Source organism: Hesperophylax consimilis, chromosome 8 (assembly GCF_061612785.1).
Source record: "Hesperophylax consimilis isolate HC1 chromosome 8, BYU_Hcon_1.0, whole genome shotgun sequence".
In the NCBI taxonomy this organism is placed as follows: Eukaryota; Metazoa; Arthropoda; class Insecta; order Trichoptera; family Limnephilidae; genus Hesperophylax; species Hesperophylax consimilis.
The window spans coordinates 25,545,410-25,570,364 of NC_142843.1; the positions used below are offsets into that span (position 1 = coordinate 25,545,410).

The following is a 24,955-nucleotide window of genomic DNA, read 5'->3' on the forward strand; positions in this document are numbered from 1 at the left end:
AAAAATAAATTAAAACTGTCAATTTACCGAAAAGGAATTTAAAAACAAAATACGCACAGACTTTTGGTTAGTCTAAAAATATCAATATTTATTGAGGTTTTATAAAACACGTGGCTCAGAAAGCAGTTATCCCAACTCCTAAATTGTAATTACAATTTTAACACATTGCTTCAGCTATAAAATGACTATCGACGACATTATCAATATCAACGAGTACATATTATTGTCCATTAAAAAGGTGTCATATTATGTCTAATCTACGTCACATATATTAGAGTACATATAAGTCGTGGTACATAGGAAGGTAATAACACTACACACGGATCGAATTACGGAACTTGTCAACTTGATACGTTGTATTGAGAAATTATGTTGATGGCTTTTGTGAAGAAATTACTTTCACGTCACTAACTACTTATTTTGGTATTTCAAAATAGAAAACTGTCAACCGATCAAGATGGTTTCTATCTGATCTGAACCCTAGATAAGTTAAATTATGTTAATAAACTGGATATACCATAAGTTATGGATCAAACGAAGTTGGGTGACTATCTTTTAACTTAAACTTTAAACTTGAAAAGTTTAAATAAAATCTTTTAACTTTGACTTTTAAGAAACTTCAAACTTGAAAAGTTTTAGTAAATTTTTTTAACTTTGACTTAAAAGAAACTTTAAACACGAAAAGTTTTAATAAAATCTTTTAACATTAACTTATAAGAAACTTTAAACTTGAAATGTTTTAATAAAATTAAATTAAGCTTCAAACACTTGTAAGATATTCATATAGTTTTTTAATAGAGTGTAAACCAATGAGTTATACTTTGCTAGAATCAAAATAAAATGGACAAGTTTTTTTTTTAGTTATTGTTGAACTTTCTAAGTTATGATAATTTTTGTGTCAGCTTCACTCGAACGCTATAAGGGCTTTACTTTTAAAGAAATAAATATTATTTCAAAAAACTTATTTACCATTTACTGTTCTAATGTGAATACGGAGTTCCTAAAATACATTCATTAGATTAGATACATCATTTAACAGCATAATTAGAAAAAAATATTAATTAGTTAGAGTATTTAAAAAAAACACAAAAATCGATATAACATCGAAAGGGTTGAGAAACGGACCACGTATGGACTATGGAGTCATTTTGTTTGAAAATGAACTTCGTTTGATCCGCATCTTACGGGACACCCTGTATAATTCATGGTAGTCAGAACAGGACGTATCTGCGTAAAAATATGCATGAAAGAAAGATAAAATGTTGATAACATCACACACTTATGGAGCTTACGAAATTCAACACATATTATTATCTAACCGAGGGAATCAAGTCGATGAACTCTATTCCATCTCTCGCAGTGACCTCGCTATTTAAAAATCTCATTTAATTCATTGAAATATCAAGATTTCTGTATTTTAAAACACTATTTTTTGTTGGTAAATCAGGTATAACACGCTCAGTTGTAGGTGTTGCGTAAGAATGTTGAAAATACAAAATATCTCTAAGACAGGTTGTCTTATCAAATAATAGCCCCGTTCATATTGGAAGTGAAAAAGCTCACGACGTATTTTTATGGACTTTAACGTTATTTCTCATCGCGGCAGTAGCGACCATTGGTGTCAATAATTAGGATATAAATGGATTTTTTTTGATTTAGTGTAATAAATTATCGAACCACAATTATTTATTTTTACACTTTATTACATATATTTTATAACGGCCTCCGTGGTTGAGGAGTAAGGCTCTCGACTAGCAATCCGGTGGTCGCGGGTTCAAATCCCGACGTGTTATTTTTCTGGTGTAAGACCACCATTGAGAATTGAAACGTCGCTTCAAAAATGGCTTTATTCGTGTTTGGTGACCAGATCTGAATAGTCAGGTCCTTTCCTAACTTCCTCTTCCCCATCTCCTTCCCCTCTCCACTACATTCAGCCTCACGACATACCCCAATTACAACATATCTCAATTTGTGAAGCAATCATTCACTGGATAACTATCACCCTTGCCAAATGTCACCCCAAGTGGTTCGCTACGTTTGGTGAATTAGCAGGGATGTTCGGGTTCATAGGGTTAGGTTTGTCTAGGTCTTGGCGGCGGAAGCGTTTGCCCACCTACGGGAGAGACTGAGAGTTAGATCTTTTGACCTCTCCAGCAGGACTCTCTTGACCCATCGCCTTGCACCGCAGTGGGAGGAATGGATTTGTACGTCCGTCACTTCTGAACATATTAACCTTAGATTCCTACCCACCTTTTTCCTTCCTAGAATTTCCTCTTCTACCTTTCCATAGAAAGATCTCCAATACAGGATCCCCAAAGATGAGGTAGGCCCAAGACGAGCTAGATGAGCCAAAGATGAGCTAGGCCTAGATGAACTAGATTCCCTCAGGGCCTCCTGTGTGGGAGCTAATGTAAAAAAAGCCCAATTGGGATTTCATAGTCTCACTGACTCCAGACGGCTTGGACTAGATGGGTCTCTTGTGCGGTATATACATTAAATAAAATAAGACGCGACAGGTAAACTACTAAGTAAACTTTAAGGCTTGCGAAAAAAACTGAATAAAATTATATTTGATATTTTGATGATATTTGGTTATAATTAATATTATTATGTAAGATCAGTAATAAGGCTAACATTGAAGTATTATTTTCAACAATTTTAATCAGATCATGATTCTGCCAGCATTCCAGAGCCCAGTATAAAATGCAACTAAGCGAGGTGAATAATCTGAATAAAATCATTTGAATAAATCAGGAGTCTTATGTCGAGAAACATAATAATGCTGCGGTGAACCGATGAACAGTGATGTATCATAGTTCAGTGGTTATACTCGGTGTACTTTTCCCGCGGTAAACAAGCTACACATTTCCTAACTTCGGTTGAGTGGAAAATTCCCTCGCTTATGTCTACATATTATAGTACCTAGACGCTTTCGTTCTCACTTATGATTACTGCTTATATAATAAATACATAAATCTGCAACAACTTGCTTGTAACGTATCGTTTATCATGTAAAACACGTGCTGACGACTTCTCATGAACATTATCCCGTCAAGGACGAGAGGCTTGAATTTTATAATTTGTAAATAACTCGATTGACCTGCGAATCGAGATTTAACAGTAGATAAGATATTCTTACCTACATATAAGCTTTCAATAGTCGTTTTAATAAGTTTAAGTGGAGTTTTATAATATTTTTATTTTATATTTTAGAATACCTAGTACCAGAGGTTGGCTAGCTTCGAGGCAATCTTCTGGAGACTGAATCCCGGAATAACACTCCTTCCGGTCATGTTGGTTTCAAAGGTATTTTTTACCAAAATTTCTTCCGCGTACCTCATAGCTACGAAAAAAAGTCACATTTTTCTAATAAGAAATTAAAAGCTTCCCGCATCTTCTTCCAGCGAAAAAAGTGTAGCCAATGGTTGTCATTGTTGCTTTGGCGGAGTCATGGGCTAGAAAAAGGTACCGCGAACGTTTCAGGAATATTTTCTAAATATTATTAAAATCAATAATTATTAGCCTGAAAAACAAATAGAATACAAAAAATCTTCCTAGAAAATTGAACCCGCACCTTCTGAGTGGTTCTGTGCACCCGACCGGCAGTCAGAAGATGCGGGTTCAATTCCCGTCGGCGGCATTAATTTTCTCTCGAATTTTTAAAATTTATTTTTGTGTTACAGGCTAATAATTATTGCCTATAATAATTTGTTATCCTTTGTGCTTTGCATAAAACACTGTCCAGTAAACATAAAAATGTTTAACTTTAATAAAAAATAAATTTTATTTTATTTATTTTTTATTATAAGAACTTGTTGAACATTTATACATATTTTTGATAATTCAACCGCCATGCTAGGGATGTCCCTGTGTTATGGCGGGTGATATTTACAGATTGGATTTATAAAATAAGTTAATTATAAGTTATAAAGTTATGCAATTTAGATTGAAATATAAGTTAATTAGATTTACAATTAAATAATAAGTAAGTAATAAAAATATACAAATTAAATTAAATTAAAAGTTATTAAATTATACAAATTTAATTGCATTACAAATATTAAAATCATGGTTTCTAAATGTATTTATAGTAATAAAAATGGTATTAAATATTAATAATAATTGATAATTAGTTGATAAAATTATAATATAATTTAATTTATGTACCAATTTTTATATATTGTGGTCTCCAAGTGAACTTATCCATTTTGATATTAGTTTTTTAAATTTATGGGGTTGGGTTTCGGTTTTTAAGTTTACAGGGAGAAGGTTAAATATTTTGGGAGCTAGGTACATGAAATGTCTTCGAGCTGACGTGGTATGTAGTGTAGGGACGTTGTAGTGTCGGTTGGTTATTGTTCTGGTGGTGTAATTGTGGTGTACGAGGGTTTTTTTCTTATATTTGTACAAAAAATGCATTAGAGTAAATTTTATGTGGAGTTGCCGTATGTTTAAGACATTGTATTCAGTGAAGAGTCGAGTGGAGGAGTATCTTGTCGGTCGCTTGTTGATAGTACGTATTATCGTTTTTTGGGCTTTTTGTAATGGATCAATAAGATAATGTGCACAACCGCCCCAAATTATGATGCCATATGCTAATTGGGATTGGCAGAGAGCATAGTAGACTGTTTTCATTATTGTAGGAGTAAGGATATTTCTTAATGTTCGAAAAACATAACAGAGCTTGCGAATTCGGGGAGTTAGGCTGGCTAAGTGCTGATCCCAACGAAGATGATGATCAATTAGGACCCCTAGGTATTTTATATGGGATACTTTTTCTAAGTTTGGGCAAGTACAGGAAGAATAAGGTCTTGGACAAGAGTGAATTGTTATTTTCTGATTGTTAGTAGGTTGGGTTGCAACAGATAGACTGAAGGTTAGGAATTTCGTTTTACCAGCGTTGAGTGTCAGGAGATTGTCATCTAACCAATTCTTTACAAGGCCTATGTCGTGTTGAGCTATGTCAAATGCTTCTTTCCAGTTTTTATGACGAGCTATGAGCACAGTGTCATCTGCAAAGGATATTAGTTTTCCGGTTATGGGTAGGTTACAGAGTTTGTTGATGTAAATGAGGAACAAAATAGGGCCTAGGACACTCCCTTGTGGGACTCCGAATTGAATTGGTAGAGGGTTACTTTCAGCTGTGTTGTTAATTTTTACAGTTTGTGATCTACCAGTTAGGTATGAGGAGAACCAGTTAAGAGTTGAGTCCCGGATGCCTATTTGAGATAGCCTTTCTAGGAGTATGGGATGGGAAACCGTGTCGAATGCTTTGGCTAAGTCTAAGAATATGGCTAGACAGGAATCGCCTTCATCCAGGCTATTAGAGATGTTCTCAGTCAAATCTAAGATTGCAGATTCTGTACTAATTTTTTTTTGGAAGCCAAACTGATTGGGCGAGAGAATCTTCTGGGTTTCCAAATGGGAGATAAGTCTACTTTTGACAATTTTTTCGATGATTTTTGATAGGACACTTAGCAAAGAAATGGGTCTGTAGTTTTCGATATTTGTTTTGTCGCCACTCTTATAGATTGGGATAACCGTAGCATGTTTTAGTTGGTTGGGGAAGGTGCCACTTTTGAAACTTAGATTAACAATGTGTTTTAACGGTGTGGTAATGAAGTGAGCTATGTGTTTTAGTATGTAAGGTGAAATTTTGTCATTACCTGCAGCACTATTTGTTTTTATAGAAAGTATAGTGTCAACAATTTCTTTGGTGGATGTGGGGGCTAGGATAAGTGTGGGATGTAGAAAGTTCTGTTGTCTTACCCTTGAAGCTAGAAAATTTTGGGTTTTATTTGTGGCTTTCAAAATTTTGTTGGCTAAGTTTGTGCCGATATTACTAAAAATGGTTGGCGTGATCAGCTAAGGTTTCTGGGTCTTCGTGAACTTGGATATTTTTCCCATTTATAACTAGTGATTGAATGTTGAGTGAGGTTTTTTTATTTTCTGATATGTCGTTGACTACGTTCCAAATTACTTTGCTGTCATACCCTGATTCTTCAATTTTTTTCTTATAATATTTTTGTTTGGTTATTATTATCAGGTTATTGCAAGTGTTACGATACTTTTTATAGAATCTTGAGAATTGGGGGTCAGGGTTATTTAGTGCTTGTTTATGGAGTCTGTCTCTTTTACGTATGCAGAAGATAAGGCCGTTCGTAATCCAAGGTTTCAACTTCTTGTTTTTGTTGGAGGCTGTTTTGGTGGGGAAAGACGCGTAATTAATGTGGGCAGTTAGTGATGCAGAAAACGTTTCAAGAGCTGTGTTGACATTTTCAGAAAGCAGGGTAGACTCCCATTTTTATAGTTCTACTGCCTTTATCAGATGATCCATATTTACAATTTTATGAGTAGGATTACTGGGCTTAGGGGGAGGAGATTTTGAATTATGTAATTCTAGGATGGTTGAGTAGTGGTCTGTTACAGTAGATTCGAACACAATTGATTTAGCAGATCGCTTTGTTCTATAACCATGATGTGATCTATGCATGTCTTAGTAGTGAGTGTGACTCGGGTAGGTATGTTGATGTATGGTATAAGGCCATGCAGGCCCATTAGGTTTAGGTATTTTGTTGTATGAGGGCTGGCTTCGTTTAGTATGTCTATGTTGATATCACCTATTATGATGAGATCTTTAGTTGAGTCTTCGATTTTTTTTTCGAGTGAGTAGAGAAAAGGGGAGACATTATTGAGCTTAGGGGAGCGATATATGGCGAAGACATTTAAGTTGTCAATAGTAACATTTAATAAGTAAATAGTAAAATAGTAAATAGTAAAATTTAATAAGTTTCTAGGTTTCATAAAAAAGTAAATATTCATGATATGTAACGATTTTCAATCTTCCCATTACGTTGTTTCAAATTACAGCAATACATTTTAGTATTAATTCACACTGCACGTGGCGCAACGCCACCCAAACGGCAACATCTCAATATCATTTCACATTTCATGTGGAACAGAAATGTCAACGTTAAACCGTTTTAACGGAAATTGGATTACAGGTTTCAATTTCCCATAACAGACTAACTTGTTTCCCAAGCTTTATATTTGTATAAATCGTTGGGGCGCCTCTAGTATGTATATAAGATAATATATAATATAATATCAACATTTGTACCGTGTGAAAAGTGTGCTTGACATAGGAAATATACCCATATATCGGATGGTGATGCATGTGGTTCTAGTTAGTTATCCTGGTCTTATGCAGCTGCAATAGGAATTGGAAATTTGCTGAGATTCTGTGTTTGTCGATGTAAAACAACGCATAGCAGAAAATACAAAAGATGAAGGTGAAGGTAAAAAAAAAACTTTATAGAAAAATTAGGTGAGAGTGTGGAAATCTATTCAGTGCAAGAATCACACAACAAAGCGGGAGTCAGCTCTGTATGACTATTATGTAGGCACCTACTTATGGTAATACTTAATTGTTACATTCAGGAGAGATGGGTAAGAAATATTTTAAAATACTGTAAGATTAATAAAAAACAGAATGACGGCTGGACAAAAATTATTATAGAACTTTTGTAGGGCTTGTTAAGATTATTTGAGAGTGGGTAGGTACCATGTCCCTTGTCAACACCAGTAGACGCCTAGTTAAGTGATCACTGTAATCAATAATATTCGAATGATTTGTATTTAGGTGTTAGCACCGTTTACGTGAAAAATAATCTCAAGGGCGACACGTGTTAGGACTGTTAGGTATTATCAGCGCCTTGGCGCCTTGACGATTCGGCGCCCGGAGCGGACTGCTCCTATCGCGCCCGCTTAGGGCCGGCCCTTGGTAGGTATTAAATGTTGATGACCTTTGCGGTAGATGTGATTTATATGGAGGCTGGGCGCTGAAGCAATACCAGAAGACAAATCCGGTTGTTGGCAGGATTGATTACACCACAATATGTGTCGAAAATATGGGCTGCATTATTTTATCCCCATTTCAATGCAGAATAGGTTTTAGTACTGTCCGTGCGTTTATATCCGCTAGCAATACGCAGATTCCGACTTGTGGATTACGTAAAAACATATTTTTTCAATATCTATCTTCAATTTCACGTTTTTCAAACAAACTTAAATTTGGATTCGAGGCCAAAATATCAAACTGAATTATTATTTTTTTAATCAAAAGGTATAGCAAATATCTATCACGGATATGTGGTACTTTTCTTATTCGTATTTACATTATCAAATAAAGGCGAATAAAGAATTCAATTTTAATTGCTAAAAAAATATATCTTGACCGACCTGCATATCAATATCTTTTTATTTCTTTGAATATAAAATTAAAAAAAGTAAGACGAGGGTTTGTTGGGTCCAAATGTTATATTTTTTTACGATAATTCGAATTAATTCGTAAATTGGTCGTTTGTGATTAAAATTTAAGCCCATTAAAACTCTTTTTTAATAATTCATATATTCATTTTATTTTATACGTACATAGGGCAGAATTATTTTTTTACGTACATAGAGCAAAATTATTTCTTTTAAATAATTCTTCCACAGTAATAACATCACCAATAATTGCCAAAGTTTCCTCTAATATCGTGAAAAAGCTATTTCGTTAATGGAATTTATTTTATAATTAAAACACAGATAAGTAAAGTAGCATACATCCGTACACCTTTTGACTAAAAAATATTATTCAGTTTGGTCAAGTATTTTGGGCTCAAATCGAAATTTAAGTTTTATATGAAAAAGGCCGCCAAGCCGTTCCTCTTAATGTAATGGATTCTAGGCCAGAGACAGACGCCAAAAGATTTATTTTTTAATTCGTTCAATTTACAATGAGAACACAACTGTTTTGAACAATATCTAGATATTTTCTTATTAGGATTTTCTGATAGCTTTTTTTGTCATCAAGATAGAAGACTTAAAAAACATAAACGAGCATATAAAAAAAATTGTCACTTTGTTCGACATTGTAAACACCTAGGTGGGTAAGTACCTTATCAGTGGCGTGCAATTCATAATTGTCGAAAACTGTGTCTTCCCTGAGAAAAAAAAACAATAGACAGATAATAGAAACATATCACCAATTTCTGACTAGAAGTGTATTTTTTCCGTGAATTTGGTAAGAAAGATATATCTATGCTCAATTATCCAGTTGGCTACAACAATCAACGCAAGATGATAAGAAAATGTTTTAAATTTTCGAGGCAAAATTCATCATAATTCTGGGTTCTACTCCAGAGGGGAGACTCCAAACATAGTTGGGAGAATCAATTAAAATGACCGTGCGGGGAGAGCCTGGGCCTATTGTGAACGGAGGCCGCTGAAGAAGCGCAGGAAAGGTAAGAAAAAAAAGTAAAAATTAAAAAAAATAAAATTTAATAATTTCTTTTTGACAAACCTAAGAAAAAAAAGCCTGGAGGCACTGTATCGATGTGATGAGTCCCTGGCCGGAATAGGGCAAGGGGGAAGAAAATGCACACAAGTCTTACCGAACTTGAAAACTACACACAGCTTAAATTTGGTTATAGAGCAATGAACGCACGGAAAAAATGGGTAAAGCTGATTTATTAAAAATCTCTTCATTGGCTTTCTGATAAAGTGTAAATTCATAATAATATCGGAACACGTGTTCATGCACCTGGGTTTGTCTTATAATATATCATGACGAAATACAAAAATTTTATGAACACATTTTCGGACATCGTGACAAAACATTGGTATTTTACTTAAAGTTTATCAGAATATATATCAATTCATTCGTTAATGGTCTACAATCCCGTTTTTAACAAAAATAATTTGAAGAGATTATTTATAAATTAGCAATATTTTTATCAGGAATTTTTCTCCGTGCGCCACTGGTACCAACAAAATACAACGCAATACAATGCAATGCATGGAGAGTTATAGTTTTCATAATTCAATGGGAAATGTAGGTAGGTGGGTACTCACCGAAGGAGGTGGCCACATTGGCTACGAGCACCGCGATGCCGGCCGCGGTAAAGAAGCGCAGCGGCTCGGGGTTCATGCCGATCATGAAGTAGGCGATGGTGGTGAACAGAAAGGGGATGAAAATGTAGATGGGCGCCTCGGACAGCGTCTTGCACAGGAAGTACACGTCCGTGCGGTACATGCCCGACCGGTGCTCGCGCAGGAATATCGGCAGCTCTGAACAAAACACCTGCAAGAGAAAACAAAGTTGTAATAAATTGATAAGCAACCTTAACCGTAGGTACACAATTTCGACGAGTTACAACCAAACTGCACGGACTGTCAAAGCGGCGAATCCAATGAAAGCAGCGCGTTTGGTGTGCAAGTAAAAATAAACAGGTTGGGCAACGCTATGCGTAAAGGCGACTGGCAGTAGTAGGTATGGGGGAACAATGTTGGCGACACTCTTGTGCGCGGTTTCACGCTAATAATGGTCAAGGTCACATCCCTTGTTTCTATTATAGGTATCTACAATATAGTCAGTAGCTGGTGACTTTGTTTGAGCTCATGTCCTCTCCACGAGGGGTTGTGTCGTGGGGTATAAAAGACAGTTAGTTTACTTCGTGAAAGACATAATGAGGAAAATTAAATTATGAGAATGATACTTACATTAATTACAGAAAACACGTTTTGAAATGTCATGTTCGTAAGGAAAATGAAAATTGCACCATTTATATTCATCACGCCATCTTGGTCGATCTTTTGGCCAAAGTAAATAACTCCAATGAGCAGGGCAACCATCTGAAAGGAGTAAAGATATTATCAATGGGGCTTTAAATTAGACAGTGTGTTATGCATTAATTCACACTTTGTTTAGTTGGTCACTTACCACAGTTTGAAGAAGTTTAACTTTGATGAGCATCGGCTCCTTAATGACGCTGAGCCAGGAACGCCACAGTACTGCCCGGAACTGCGCCCACCAGCTGGCCCTGTAGGGGGAGTGGACGATGGGAGATGCTCCCCAGTCCTCCAGCTGCCATGACTTTTTCTGGTGAAAATGTACAAACTCTTAATCACATCATCAATATTTATTTACTTATTTTCATGGTCTCCATAAAGCAGTAATGTTGTACACCAATATTATAATAAATTAAAAACATTACATATAGATGTAGAGCACATCATCATTTTTTTAAATTGGCTTTTATTCATAAAATTTAAATTTTTACAATTTTTTGTTGTTTTTTACAACACCGGTATTAATAATTATTATGGTAGTCATAATGCTTTAAATGAAAATGTTAAGATGTACAGAAATAGCATGTTGTAAAATATAAAGTAATCATAACGGTCGTTTTCAATTTGGGAGGCGGGTTTGGGTACCGTCAACCCGGGAACCATTTATTGGATAACCAACACCTTTACCATAGGTCACCCTATATAGGTGGTTCACTACGTTCGGTGATTTAGCAGGGGTGCCCGGGTTCATCGAGTGAGGTGTGTTCAGGATGCGCTTGTCCGCCAGCTTCGTGGCGTGCCAGATCAGGAGAGGATGGTTTGGGGAGACCCTTCGACCTCTCCAACTGGTCTCGACTCGTCGCCTTGCGCCGCAGTGGGAGGGATGTATTCATATGTCCCTCTCTTTTGGATATACAGATACCTAGATTCCTACCCAATCCTCGTAACTTTTACTTTCCCAAAACTTTCTCTCCTTCCTTTCCTTAAAGACCCTCGACACGGCATCCTCAAAGATGAAATAGGCCCTGAGGGCCTATGTATGGGGTTGCTGTAAAAAAGGTAGGTACAGCAAAGCAGATATTGTAAAAAGAGTCCCTTCTTCGTGACTGCCACCATCCTTCCAGTAGACGTGATACAGATTACCGAATAATTTCGAGGAAAAGGTGCTAGAATTTAACCATGTTTCGGCGAAAGCATCCAAAAGTTTCTGGCACTTTATTTTGGCAACAAAATCGGATATTTTATTATTTAGGTTACGAACGTTTTGTTTTTCTTGTTTTTTGGTCGACACTAAGTTTTCAGGCCAGATCTTGGGATCCAGGAAAAAATAGAAGCAGTTTTCTGGAATGACTATTATAAAAAAGCATATCGTTGATGCTTCGATATCACTTTTTACACGGTTTAATACATAGATAAATAAATGGCATAGAAGAAAAAATAATAGTATCTACCTAATATTTCTTCAATGTGGGTACCTAATTACATACATTGCGATATCGTCTATATACTTAATAACATTAACTTATGATAAAGTGCAATAATTAGACAAAACTTAATAGTTATCTTAAAAGAATAAAGAAACTAAAGAATGTCAGTATGTATTAGTACATTATGCAGGTATGGTAGGTGTTTATATATATATAGCAGGTACATTATATAAGGTGCATAGAAATATGAATTCGGAATGAAAATTTTGTTTGGTATTACATGACTGGATAGAAGAGATTCAGCTTGAAGATCCAATCTGATTCCGTCTTCAGTTTTCTGAAAAGCGTCGCAGATGGTTTCTATAGTTTCCTTGCTCGCGGCTTCTTTAGACGGAACTATGGCCAGTACTTGTATATAGAAGTCAGCAGGATTGTAATTCTCGGGACAGGAAGCTCCTAATCTAAAAAAATAGTACGATTAAAATCTAAAATGCCGCGACCAGACAGTCCGGATGAAAAGGGGAAGTAAAAGCACAAACTTAGGAATTCGAATGATAAAATAATTATGATGACAGACAACGATTCTGAAGAAATACAAAGGTTTTATTATACCTATTTGATGTACCTACTTACAATATTTTTGATAAATTAATAAATCACCACATGTTTTATGCAAACGCTCCCGACGAGTTCTGGCGTCATCGGAACCCACCCCACTAGCTATGTCAGCTCGACAACCAAACTTTAACAATGATTTCAACTATGCACAAGTGATTAAAGCACTACATCATAGACCTCCAAATTGATAGACTTGACTTAACATGAAATCTGGGTATCACTTCGACGAGCTGGAAGCAAACCAAGTGATCACATTGAAATAACCAGACTCTGCGTAAAAGTAAAATTCGCTAAAGTAAGGCAAAGGTTTGCAGCGCAGTCCACTGTGGGATTTTTCTACGCAAGATCAGAATGTTCGTTTTTAAACGAACTGTCTGGCGACCCTAAAAAATACGAAAACTGCGACACTAAATAGTAACAAAATATTTAATTTTGGAAAAATGGCCCATACTTGTCTACCCGATTTGGGATTTGTAGGTAGTTTTATGAGCAGTCAAAAATTTCCGCGCCATTGTAAAAAAGTGATTCGTAAGCAGATTTTAATTTCAAGGACTGAATATCAAATATTACAATGCGAGTTGCCCGTATACTGTCATTTAATAAACGTATTGACAAATCATGCCGCCTCCCTTTCTCGTTCTTGGTTTGTTTCCCTTTCCCCGATTGGCTGGTCTATCAATTTGAGTGACTATGATCTACATACATTGTAAGATGCTGGATTTTGATAATGCATAATGACTTACTCCCTGAAGAAATGGGTTGCTTGGTCGGGTGTTCCCAGGAAGGCCACCCTGCCCTCAGCCATGAGGAGCAGCTTGTCGAACATGGCGAACACTTCGGAAGACGGCTGGTGGATGGTACTGACCACTGTTTTGCCCTTTTGCGCCAAGCCTTTCAAGACCTTGAGGGGAAATATTGAACCGCTGTGTTATATGATAAGAATATGCTAGAGACTAACTACGTGAGTTCAAACGTTAGAGAAAGCATGTAACATAATTAAACTTGAGATAACTTAACCAATAAAAGATTTTTTACGATTGTGCTTTCTATTGTAAAATTGTCCTCAGGGGTAGGAAAGCAGAAAGTATTGCGCGAAGCTTGGAAAACCAAAATTGATAGGTACATATGTAGTTTGGTTCGAAAGCGTTTATTTTATTTAAAAAATATAACAAAAACCTTGTATACATCACTTTTATTTACTATATTTATTGCCGACCAGGTTCTGCTACCGCCTTAGCTTCTCCATTGCTGTATAATACTCGATTATTTTATATTAAGCAGATATCCCACCTAATCTGTTTCATAGAAGGAACCCATTGTAAATGGAAAGGTTTTGTGGAACTAATAAAAAGGTCGATTCTATAAAGAACATAAGGATAAGTTGATTGAGCATTGAAAGCCCGATAGATGAGGATGGAATGCGCCATGGATGCGATGGATATGGGGTACAAAAAAGCGGATTCAACCCCCGGGAAGGAAGGTGGGCCTACATACCGTTTTTCCGTGGTAGTAGCGAAACCTGGTAATAAGTTTACAAAATAAAAGTGATGTAAACAAAGTTATTGTTTTATTTTAAATTATAATGTGGCATCACAATGTTTCTGCTTCTTACAACAAATGTGTTATATTTAGATGAAACATGAAACGAAAAAATAGTCCAATTTGTCCGATTTGGCCTCCAGAGCTCCCAAATGCTCTTACGCAGAACGAAACTGTAAAATATAATTATAAGCGCGATTATCGCTAGATGAAATATTAGTTTGCAATAGCGCCTCTAATAGTATAGCTCTATGGTTTCGTATGAAAATACACTTTCTTTTTAGTTCTAAATCGTACTGTAAATTACAAATACCTGATCAAGAGTGCCACCAGATACTCTTAAATCACACCCCATCTACCCCTATATGGACTTCAGTTTGTACATGTGTAGTATACAGGCAAAATAAAAATAATTATGGATTTCTTGCTTGTCACTTTACCTCTATTAAGATGACAACAAATTTTTTTGAAGGCATATTCAGGCTATGAAATTATTTATTTATTATATAAACAAAACAGTGCATTGGTTACAGTGATGAAACAATTTACAGATATTATATATTTCTTGGTGAGTACCTAACATAATATGTTTCCTTGTGATGTCTCATTAGTGGTCAGTGTATTGAGTAATAATATCGGGTGACTTGTGCATGTATTGTGTTTTGTAGGTGTGAGAAGTGGTAAACTATTATATAGAAGTGAAACAATATGTAGATATGCGCATTGAATAGTTATAGAGATGACGCTGCTTTTAAATGTAAAATCCGAAAAAATGTCGACTGAGAGTTTAGGCAATAGTGTGAAGAGCACGGTTAAGGCGATGCACTACGTCGTGTAATATTTAAAATTGAGCCGCTTTCAATAACAACCCTTACGTAGATGGTGATAAGGTTTAAACTAACTAACTAACTAACTAACTAACTAACTAACTAACTAACCATCACGCCGTTTCCCCGCAGGGGTAGGCAGAGAGGACGGACCGCCAAACAACTCGGTCTTGGCACACACTCCTTGCCTCATTCACATTCATACATCTTCTCATACATACTCTTCTATTATTCTGACTCTTGACATGGCCCGACTCGAGTATCTGATTCACTTGATCGTGCCATGTCTTCCTCGGGCGTCCCCGACTTCTGCTACCATTCACATTTGCATCATATATCCTCCTTACACTCCTATCTTCGCTCATTCGCTCTACATGCCCAAACCATCTAAGCGTCCCTTTCTTAATCTTACTCATTACGCTTACATCAGCCTTGCACTCTTTGCGGATCTCCACATTCCTCACACGATCAAACATGGTTTTACCACACATACGCCTCAGGGATCTCATTTCAACAGCATTTAATCTACTTTCATCCTTTCTTTGCCAGTTCCATGCCTCACTTCCATACATCAAGGTAGGTACCAGCACTCCGTTGTGGACTGCTAACTTCGCTTCTTTGGACAATTTTTTGTTAGCGCCTACGGCGTTTAGTCCTCCATTAACGGAATTACCTGCATTTACCCTTCTTTCGATATCTCTGTCAGCCTTCCCATCTCTCGTAAACATACTTCCTAAATACACAAACTCATCCACCTGCTCCAAGTATTCCCCATTCACAATTATATTGCACACTGTTTTCGTACTCTCTCTTTCAAACACCATTACTTTAGACTTACTTACATTCATCATTAACTCATTCTTCATGCATACTTCGTTCATCCTAGACACGAGAGACTGTAGATCATCTATACTATTAGCAATCAGCACCGCATCATCAGCATACAACAGGCAACATACTTTCAAATTATTCAAATTCGCGCCCAATCCCACCTCTTTCAATTCTTGCATACAATTATCCATGTATAGATTGAATAACCACGGTGACATTACGCAGCCTTGTTTAACACCTTTTGTGATATCAAACCACCCCGTAAAACCACCGTTTACCCTAACACATGCAACGCTTCCCTCATACAGAGACGCAATTGCCTGAATCAGATTCGTATTCACTCCATACTTGGACAACACCTTCCATAGCTTTTTCCTGTCGACTCGGTCGTATGCTTTTTGTAAATCTACAAAGGCACAGAAAAGTTTCTGGTTTTTTGCCAGAAACTTCTCAGTGAGCATACGCAATGAGAATATCTGGTCCATGCACCCCCTTCCACTCATGAAAGCACCTTGCACATCCCATATTTTATCCTTTGTTTCCTTTCTTACTCTTTCAATCAAAATTCTACCATACAGCTTGCCAACTGAACTAAGCAGGCTAATAGCCCTATGATTCCCACATTCCATACGTGACCCTTTACCTTTGTATAATGGCATGATCACAGCCCTTCTCCAATCTAAAGGCGTGTAACCTTCCTTTAAACATTGGTTAAAAAGATTGCACAACCATGTGAGAATTACACGGCTACCTCCTTTAAAATATTCAGCAGCAATATTGTCAAACCCAACAGCCTTACCATTCTTCATACATTTAATCGAGCTTTCTATCTCATCCATGCTAATTTCGGTAACATTCACTCCATCGTCATTCATATCTGATTCGCCACTGGAATCACTGTCATTCACTTCGCTTTCGAAGACTTCCTCGAAATAATTCATCCATCTCTCTTTTATTTTTTCCTCATTCGTCAACATTTTTCCATCTTTTGATTTTATCACTTTCATGCTTCCGTTTTCTGGGCCACTCCGGGACCTTTTGACTTCTTTCCAAAACAACTTAATGTTTTCTTGGAAATGGTTTGTCATTTTCATTCCTTCTTCCTCTTCCAGGCGTTTCTTTCGTTCTTTCACTCCAACTCTTACTTTTTTCTTACATTCCTTATATACTTCTTTCGCTCGATACTTCTCTTCGCTGGAAGCACTGCCAGCCGCAATCAGACACAACCATGCTTTTTTCTTTTCTGAGACCAGTGCTTTAATCTCATCATCCCACCATGCATCACCTTTCTTCCTACCTTGCGTACTTATTCCACAAACCTCCCTAGCAGATTCACAAAGACACACTTTTATGTGGTTCCATGTTTCGTCTATGCTTAGACCATCCATTTCCTTCGCATTCAATCTTATCTCTGCACAATTCACATACTTACTTCTCACATTATCGTTTTGCAGTTTTTCTATTTTGACTCTTGTCGGAGCTGGTACCGTTTTCACTTTAGAGCGCCAACCGCGAAAGAGGTTTACTCTCGACACTACAAGAAAGTGGTCAGTTTCGACCTCAGCCCCTCTGAAAACTCTTGTGTCCTCGGTAACAGCTCTCAACCTAGAGTCAATTACTACAAAATCAATAATTGACCTCTCATTTCCTCTTTCCCACGTATATTGGTGGATACCTTTATGATCGAAGAAAGTATTCGACACAAACAGGTTCCACTCTAAACATACTTCAAGCATTCTGTTCCCGTTGTCATTCGTTCTTTTATCCCCAAACATACCTAAGACCGAATCAAATCCGTCACGTCTAATTCCCACCCACCCATTCAAATCGCCTGCCATTATAATCCTTTCGTTCATATTTTTTAGTCTCATTACAACATTCACACCAGTCCAAAAATCATCTTTCACTTCATCGCTTTCAGAATTAACAGGGGCGTAGCAAATAACAAGAAACACCCTTGTCAAACCGATTTTAAATCTGATCCACATTATTCTCGGACTTACACATAAGGTTTAAATTCCCGCTTAATACCATCCGCCTGTTTTGATTTATGCAAGAAAAAAACATGGCCAAAAAGTGCCTTTTATTTTATTTTGTGGATGTTCAGGCATAAATATTTAATTATTTTTCGATCAATTTATAAATAACTTAATTTGCCACATTATACAATAAAATCATGGGTTCGTAAGTAGGAAATTTTGAACTTTAAAGCAGTTTTCATAGGCCTTATACATTTTTGTCTGGGCTTATAAAAAGACTTATCTAAAATAATACTCGATTGTTTTTCAAAGGCCAAGATGTATTCTACTCGCAGTATTTAATTAAAGAATCTGAAACATTTCTAGGCGACCAAATTTCCAAACTAAAAACACATCATTTTGCATTACTACGTATGGCATCGCCTTTTATGCTGAATTTTTGCAGATTTCACCGTTTCCTGATAAACTTTTAGTAAATTCCTAAAATATCTGGACACGCGTTCAATCTCTTGCGTCTTGATACTATACATGGTGTCCGGAAACTCGTAGTACAAGCCGGAAACTGGAGAATGTATCCCACACGGGGAACCCAAATAAACATAAAGTTTTTTGATTTGAGCATTTTTATTAAAAAAAAAAAAACCAAAAAAATATATTTTTCGGCTATTTCAGGGTTCAAATTTTTTCGTCATTATTTGTTTTACTTTTAAATTTTTAAATAATTTTAATTAGTTGGGTACTTTGATCTTCAGTAATAATTTATAAGAATTTGATAAAAAAAATCAACTTCTGACTCGATTTACTCGAAAACGAAAGCTCAAATCAAAAAAAATTATACTACAAAATCGACTCCAAATGTGATGTAGATTCACCAGTTTCCAGCTTGTACTACGAGTTTCCGGACACCATGTATATTGACGAAATGTGAAAATGTTATACTACGTATAAATAGAAGAAAATTTCCACGAGCCCAGCGGCGAATGATGGGAAAGTAACGAAGCAACCGCAAACGGTGCGAAACGCCGCTTGTGGTTCCTTTGTTCCTTTCCCGTAATTAGTGAATTGGCTCACAGAAACTTTGTCTTGCTTATACGCACCCTTGGGATTTTTATGAACACGTGTTCTGACATCGTGACAATAGATTGGTATTTTACTAGAAGTTTACCAGGAAACCTATCAATTCATTTGTTAAGGCCCATTTTTAACCGGATTACAAATACTTTGAAGAGATCTTAATATATAAGCAAACTTATTTTTCTCCGTGTACTCGTATATGGGTAATTTTTATTTATATGTATTATATGGTGCCAAGAATCTCAGTCAATGAGGATTATTTTACATCAAAATATATATTTAACTTTAGAGCAGAAGATCAGTTTATCTAACAGCTCTCAAACGGTAAGATCTGGCATCTGGAAATTTGCACACCTTTATCTCTTTGGCATTTTTTGTTCAACGCTGCCATTTTCAGCATGCAGAATTATTTTCATAGTGAGAAAGTGGGCTTTGAATTATTAATTTACATGTAAAGCAATAAAATAAAACAAGTTTGTTTCATATTTTTAAATAATAATCGTTCAATAAGAAAAAAAAAATTAAAAAATACAGTGCTGAATGTTAAAACTCGAACGAAGTAGTACATAGTTAAATAAAGACGAGTAGAGCAAGTAATTCTGTAATTCGTAAACAAGCTTCTAGAAATGTTGCATAACGTTCCCGCATTCTACTGGTTTATTTTAATCTAAAGCATTCTAAGTTATTTGTAAGTATAATAATTTTAATGAATGTGCATATTTCGATGAACTGTGACATGTTTGTACGGTCTATACTGTTTATAATAATAACTTCGGTCGGTTTATAGAAGCCATTAAAATAATCACTATACCTATGAACAAACGTTAGTAGTTTCTGTATTTTACAAATAATTGAATTTGATAACATTACCTGCCTAATGAGATAGCAACTAGTAAGACGCATATTTTAAAATTGTTAATTTATTATTTAAATACATACAATATGCAAATAATTCATGCTCCCTAGCCTTTGAGATTATAATATTGCGATAGGTCATTTCTTTTGCCATGCTAACAAAAATAATAATATATTATTATTTTTTAAAGTATAACATCACAACTGACATTCTATAAATAATTCAACACTCCTCACACACTAACACCAAACCAGTCTTTAATTCCGACATACACCAGCACAAAACACGATCACAAAATCAAATACACTTATCGTCATCTACTTACACAACTAAATTTGGAATTAACTCCTTACAATACATTGCACAGAAGCAATACAACGCATTACCTAGTAATCTAAAACTTCCGGCAACGAACAAAAAAACATTGGCAAAAGCTCTTAAAAGCTATTTCCTCAGCAGTTTTATTAATGACTAACACATTCTTTTTTTGGAACTCTAAAATAACTGCTGCGTTTATTTATTTTAATGTATTTATGTTGTCTTGTCTTTAATCTAATGTTGTCTTTCCCGAAATGAGTTCTGTAAACTCACTGGGAATAATAATATATATAATAATAATAATAAGCCTTTTATTCTGAACTTCTGTTAGGTACATTAATATTAGAAATATTTTGTTTGTTATAATATATCCCGAAGCTCAGTTTGCCTCTTGGCATAGGCCTCCTCTAACAATTGCATTGAGGATAATATGATATTCCAATTGCACTGGGAATAATACATTATAAATTTGTTATCATTTTGTAATGTTATCTTGTCATAAATAAATAAATTATTTAGTATTTTGTGAACTAGTGGACATACAGTTTTTTTTAAATATGGAGTTTTCACATTGACCATGTAGGTATCCTTACATATAGTAAAAAGTTATAATATTTAACAGTGAACGAGGCCGATTTTAAGAGGTTTGGAAAATACTAACAATATCTTTAAGTACGCATTTACGATGAGGAGTAAAGTAACGATTTGATTGATGCCATCTCTACTTCACACACAAAACTTCTCCTAGTTTTACATGTCATTTACCAAACACCGTGTACTTACAGAGTTATCTAAATATTAGATGCTTATCTTGCGCTTCCGTGCGCCTTCTTGTAGATAAATTATGATGGACTGAAGGCGTAACATTTGGGGGGACAAATACAAAGTAGTGATAAAACATGTTTAAAAATACTGATGTTCTTACGTTTTATGAAATTTTCGCATTTTCCAGAACAAAATTAATTTTTGTCATTTTTATAGTCACAGTCAAAACCTGTTTTGTCCTATAATTTGTGAGATTATTTTGTTAATTATTTTTGTTTGTTAATATTGTTGGATGATAATATTACAAAGAATGAGGGTTGATGCTCCAAGTACCTGTAATAGAGGAATTATATTTACCTGTATGACGTTCTGCGCCATAAAGGAATCCAAGCCGGAAGTAGGCTCGTCACAGAACATCAGCGGAGGATCGGTGAGAACCTCAGAAGCAAATGAGAGACGCTTCATTTCCCCGCCGGATATACCCTTCAACCGGCCTGGGATCCCGATCACCGTATGCTGGCACTTCCGCAATGCTAACTGGAAGGGGTCTTTTTTATTAACATCTTGAAATAGTGCTGCGAACCTTGTTTTATAATTTTAGGAATATTAAATAGTGCTGTAAAACTTTATTAACACTTTAAGAACCTTACAATAGCGCTATAAAGTTTGAAATAACACTTTAGGGGTCGTGAAATAGTGCTGTCAATGTGAAACTTGACTTAATACGGAAACTTGTCACAGATGTGAACTATGACGAAAAGTTTTGATTCTTCAATTAATGTTTTAAGAATCTTGAAATAGTGCTGTGATCCTTTAATTAACACTCTAAGGACCTTACAATAGTGCTGTGAACCTGGAGATAGCGGTGAACCTTGAAGAGATATCGTGTGATCCTTGAATTAACATTTTAAGAACCTTGAAATAGTGCTGTATCTTTACGCAGCATCAGCCGTGAACCTTGGATGAACATATTTTTAACCTTTCAAGGAGAAGTTTAATGCTAAATCACTATTTTTATCAATCTTTATAATGAATTGATTTACATTATGAATACAAAATATGCTTTAGATAAATTAAAGGTTTTACTATCGTTTCTCTTGAGTAAAATACGAATAAAAAATTGAATTAGGTACTCAATAAAAAATAAAAGTACGTTATTAAAAAAAACATTTTTTCAACAGAAATATATGAACGCATAAAAGAAACAACTTAATAATATATATTATAGTTAAGATTGTCTGTGACAATTTCCTTGATCAATTTTTTTTGCTTTCTTATAAAATTGTTTACAAAATAAATAAAACCACTTTTGTGCTTGAAATCGAGCGTTTCTAGGCTCAGTTTGTCAAGCGATTTTAATGTCTATGACCTATATTTGTGACGATATAAGGCATACCAAGAATATATACATTTTTGGCTTGTAGCTTCCTCTTAAATAATGCTATGAACCCTGAATATCCGACTTAAGAACCTTGAAATAGGATGTTTTAAGATTTGTTTTTAATGAAAACATAATACATTGCTATACTATGTAAAAGCGGAAAGTCGTTACTGATAAGAATAAATAAGTAGGGGAGACCTGTACAAAACCGTATACCGGGGTAAAACCGTATTTCTCTATAAAAGATTTATTTCTTTAAATATTCCCGCCATGCATTCCGCGCATGTTAAGCCCCCAAATCAACGCAAGTCAGCAGAAACTTGTCAAAACAAGCCTGCCCGCTGGCGAGATAATACGCTTATTAAGTTTTTCGGTGATCTGATCTAATTTTACGGTTATTAAAATAATTAATAGTGAAGTTTATATCATTTGCAGGTGAGTGACATATCACATACTATAATTATATATATTTTAAATTTGATTACGTAAAACATTTGGGTGATTTTCGTTAAAAGTTTAACATTTGTGAAAGAATGTGTGAATAGAAATTTCTCGGGCACAACCGTACGGGGTAAAACCGGCCAGTATACGATTTTGACCCGGAGTATTTTCGTTGCAGCATTTTTTATGTGTTTACAGACGTTATCATCATGCCTCGTAGTTACCAAAGAAAAACTACAAGCCAAGACTAGATACGGAAAAAATTAGGAAAGCCATTAAGAGTGTCGTTCCAGGATCTATGGGTTACCTAAAAGCATCAGAAATCTACGGAGTGCCGAAATCACTCGTTGATCACGTTCTTACCATGGAACGTCGCCTATTTGGGATAACTTACAAAGATCTTCGAAGCTTAGCATTCGAGTTGGCGGAATCCAACAAAATAGTGCATGATTTCAACAAAACTGAGAAACTGTATATGGTATACGGTTTTACCCACCCCCGGGGCAAAACCGGAAAAATTAGAGGTTTTGTTTTTTTTTTTTTTAAATACATTTACGAATAAGATTTTCGTAAATTTTTCTATTATGTTTTGTTCCTTATTAAATGTATTAATAAAAATAATTACTATCAACCTTATCTTATTTTTAATTATTGAACTACAGAGCTTCTGCCTTAGCTATACGGTTTTGGACAGGTCTCCCCTATTCTATAACTTAAGTAGTTACCTCTGATATGACTTCATCCACCCTCTTTATCCTTTGTGCGTAGGGGATGTGTTTGTCCATTCGTACGAGGGCCTAAATGTGGCGGAAAAATCAAATGATTAATTTCGTATTCTTTGTCTGTTTAAATGCTCTGTACATAAATTTCCGTGTAAACAAAACACCAATAAAAACATAATTAATTTTACCCTAAAATGTTGAAATTAATTTCAATAAAGAGGTAGACACCCTCTATTCTCAAACATATCGAAGGGGATTGGGAGATTCAATCAAACATAATAAACATACTATAATTACAACTTCTTTTGACCTTAACCCGTGCTTTTAATTTGAATGTTCTTATTACATATTAGATAGTATAAATAATAACAATTTAGTTCTCGTTTTACGCGACTGAGTTATCGGGATAACATAACAGAGCTCCTTGTTTATCAATATGCTCTCATATATATTATTTACGACTATATATATGATTGTTTTTGTTTGCATGGCATCTACAAAATTATATAAGAACTAACCCCTTTGGTTGCCCCTTTTTGGATTAAATATTTGCATAAAACATTTTCTTTATATTCCCATCGAAATAGTGTAGGTGCATCCACAAAAATATCATCTGAAAAGGTTTACGATTCCCTCAATGTGTTTATGAATGAATCAAACAAAAGTTTGGTTAGAAGATATAATATTTTCAATCGAAAAATATTTGCTCAAACGACGATCGTTGTTGGCAATTAATTCTTGCATATCCCGAGAACAATGATTAATCGTTCACTGACCACCAAAGGTTTAAACGTAAAACTATGCCTACACCAGGTACTATAAACAATTCCAAGTCACGTGTCACGTGATACCTTTATATAACTTAATATAATAGAGACTATTAAATAATAATTGAAGCACATTGTATCGGCTGCATGTGAATGGCACGGAGAACGTGAACATTGTACATAATCTCCTTTACAAAGCGTCAAATAAAAAATATTTTCACGATAATACATAAAAAACATAAAAATAAGTTTAGGTGAATATATCATGTCAGGGGGTACAAAGATATTGGGTTCACCCAGTTTCCACGAATTAGCTTACGAATTATGGGAAAAGAACGCCGTTTAAATGAGTTTTTTTTTCCCATAATTCGTGGCTCGGCTAGCGCTTCGGTTCGTATGTGAATACGCAGCATTATAATAGACACATACTAACTAGAATGGAATAAAACTGTTGATGTTAAATATTACAGGGTTGACATTGGTGACACCCATTTTGAAATTGACACTCTATTTATACTTCAATAAAGAAATCCTTCATACGGCAAATCCACGAACGATGTAGGGCCCTGGAAGAAAGGATTACCCTCGTCTGGGTCGTGGAGTAAATGATTAAAAATAAGAATAAATGCTGCTTAATATGAAAAAAATACCAATCCGGTAGGTACCTATCTATAACCGTGAAATTAGATTATAATGGAATATTGATCAAATCCTATTTGCCACCCATGTCCATACCGCATGCAAAATTATAACAATGTTTTTCAAATCCAATTGATTCCTGCTAACCGAGCCAGTG

General features: G+C 35.3%; 1 protein-coding gene across 1 annotated transcript in view; it reads right to left on the reverse strand.

Annotated features, from left to right (window-relative positions):
- Positions 1-24,955, reverse strand: part of w (eye pigment precursor family transporter white) — a 38,612-nt gene that overhangs the window by 9,477 nt on the left and 4,180 nt on the right. The window contains exons 3-9 of the mRNA XM_089634550.1: positions 23,396-23,467; positions 21,206-21,385; positions 13,403-13,560; positions 12,322-12,502; positions 10,766-10,924; positions 10,546-10,677; positions 9,898-10,126 (exon numbers count right to left, since the gene is read on the reverse strand). Of these exons, the coding sequence (XP_089490676.1) occupies positions 9,898-10,126; positions 10,546-10,677; positions 10,766-10,924; positions 12,322-12,502; positions 13,403-13,560; positions 21,206-21,385; positions 23,396-23,467 (1,111 nt within the window). The remainder of the gene's footprint in view (positions 1-9,897; positions 10,127-10,545; positions 10,678-10,765; positions 10,925-12,321; positions 12,503-13,402; positions 13,561-21,205; positions 21,386-23,395; positions 23,468-24,955) is intronic.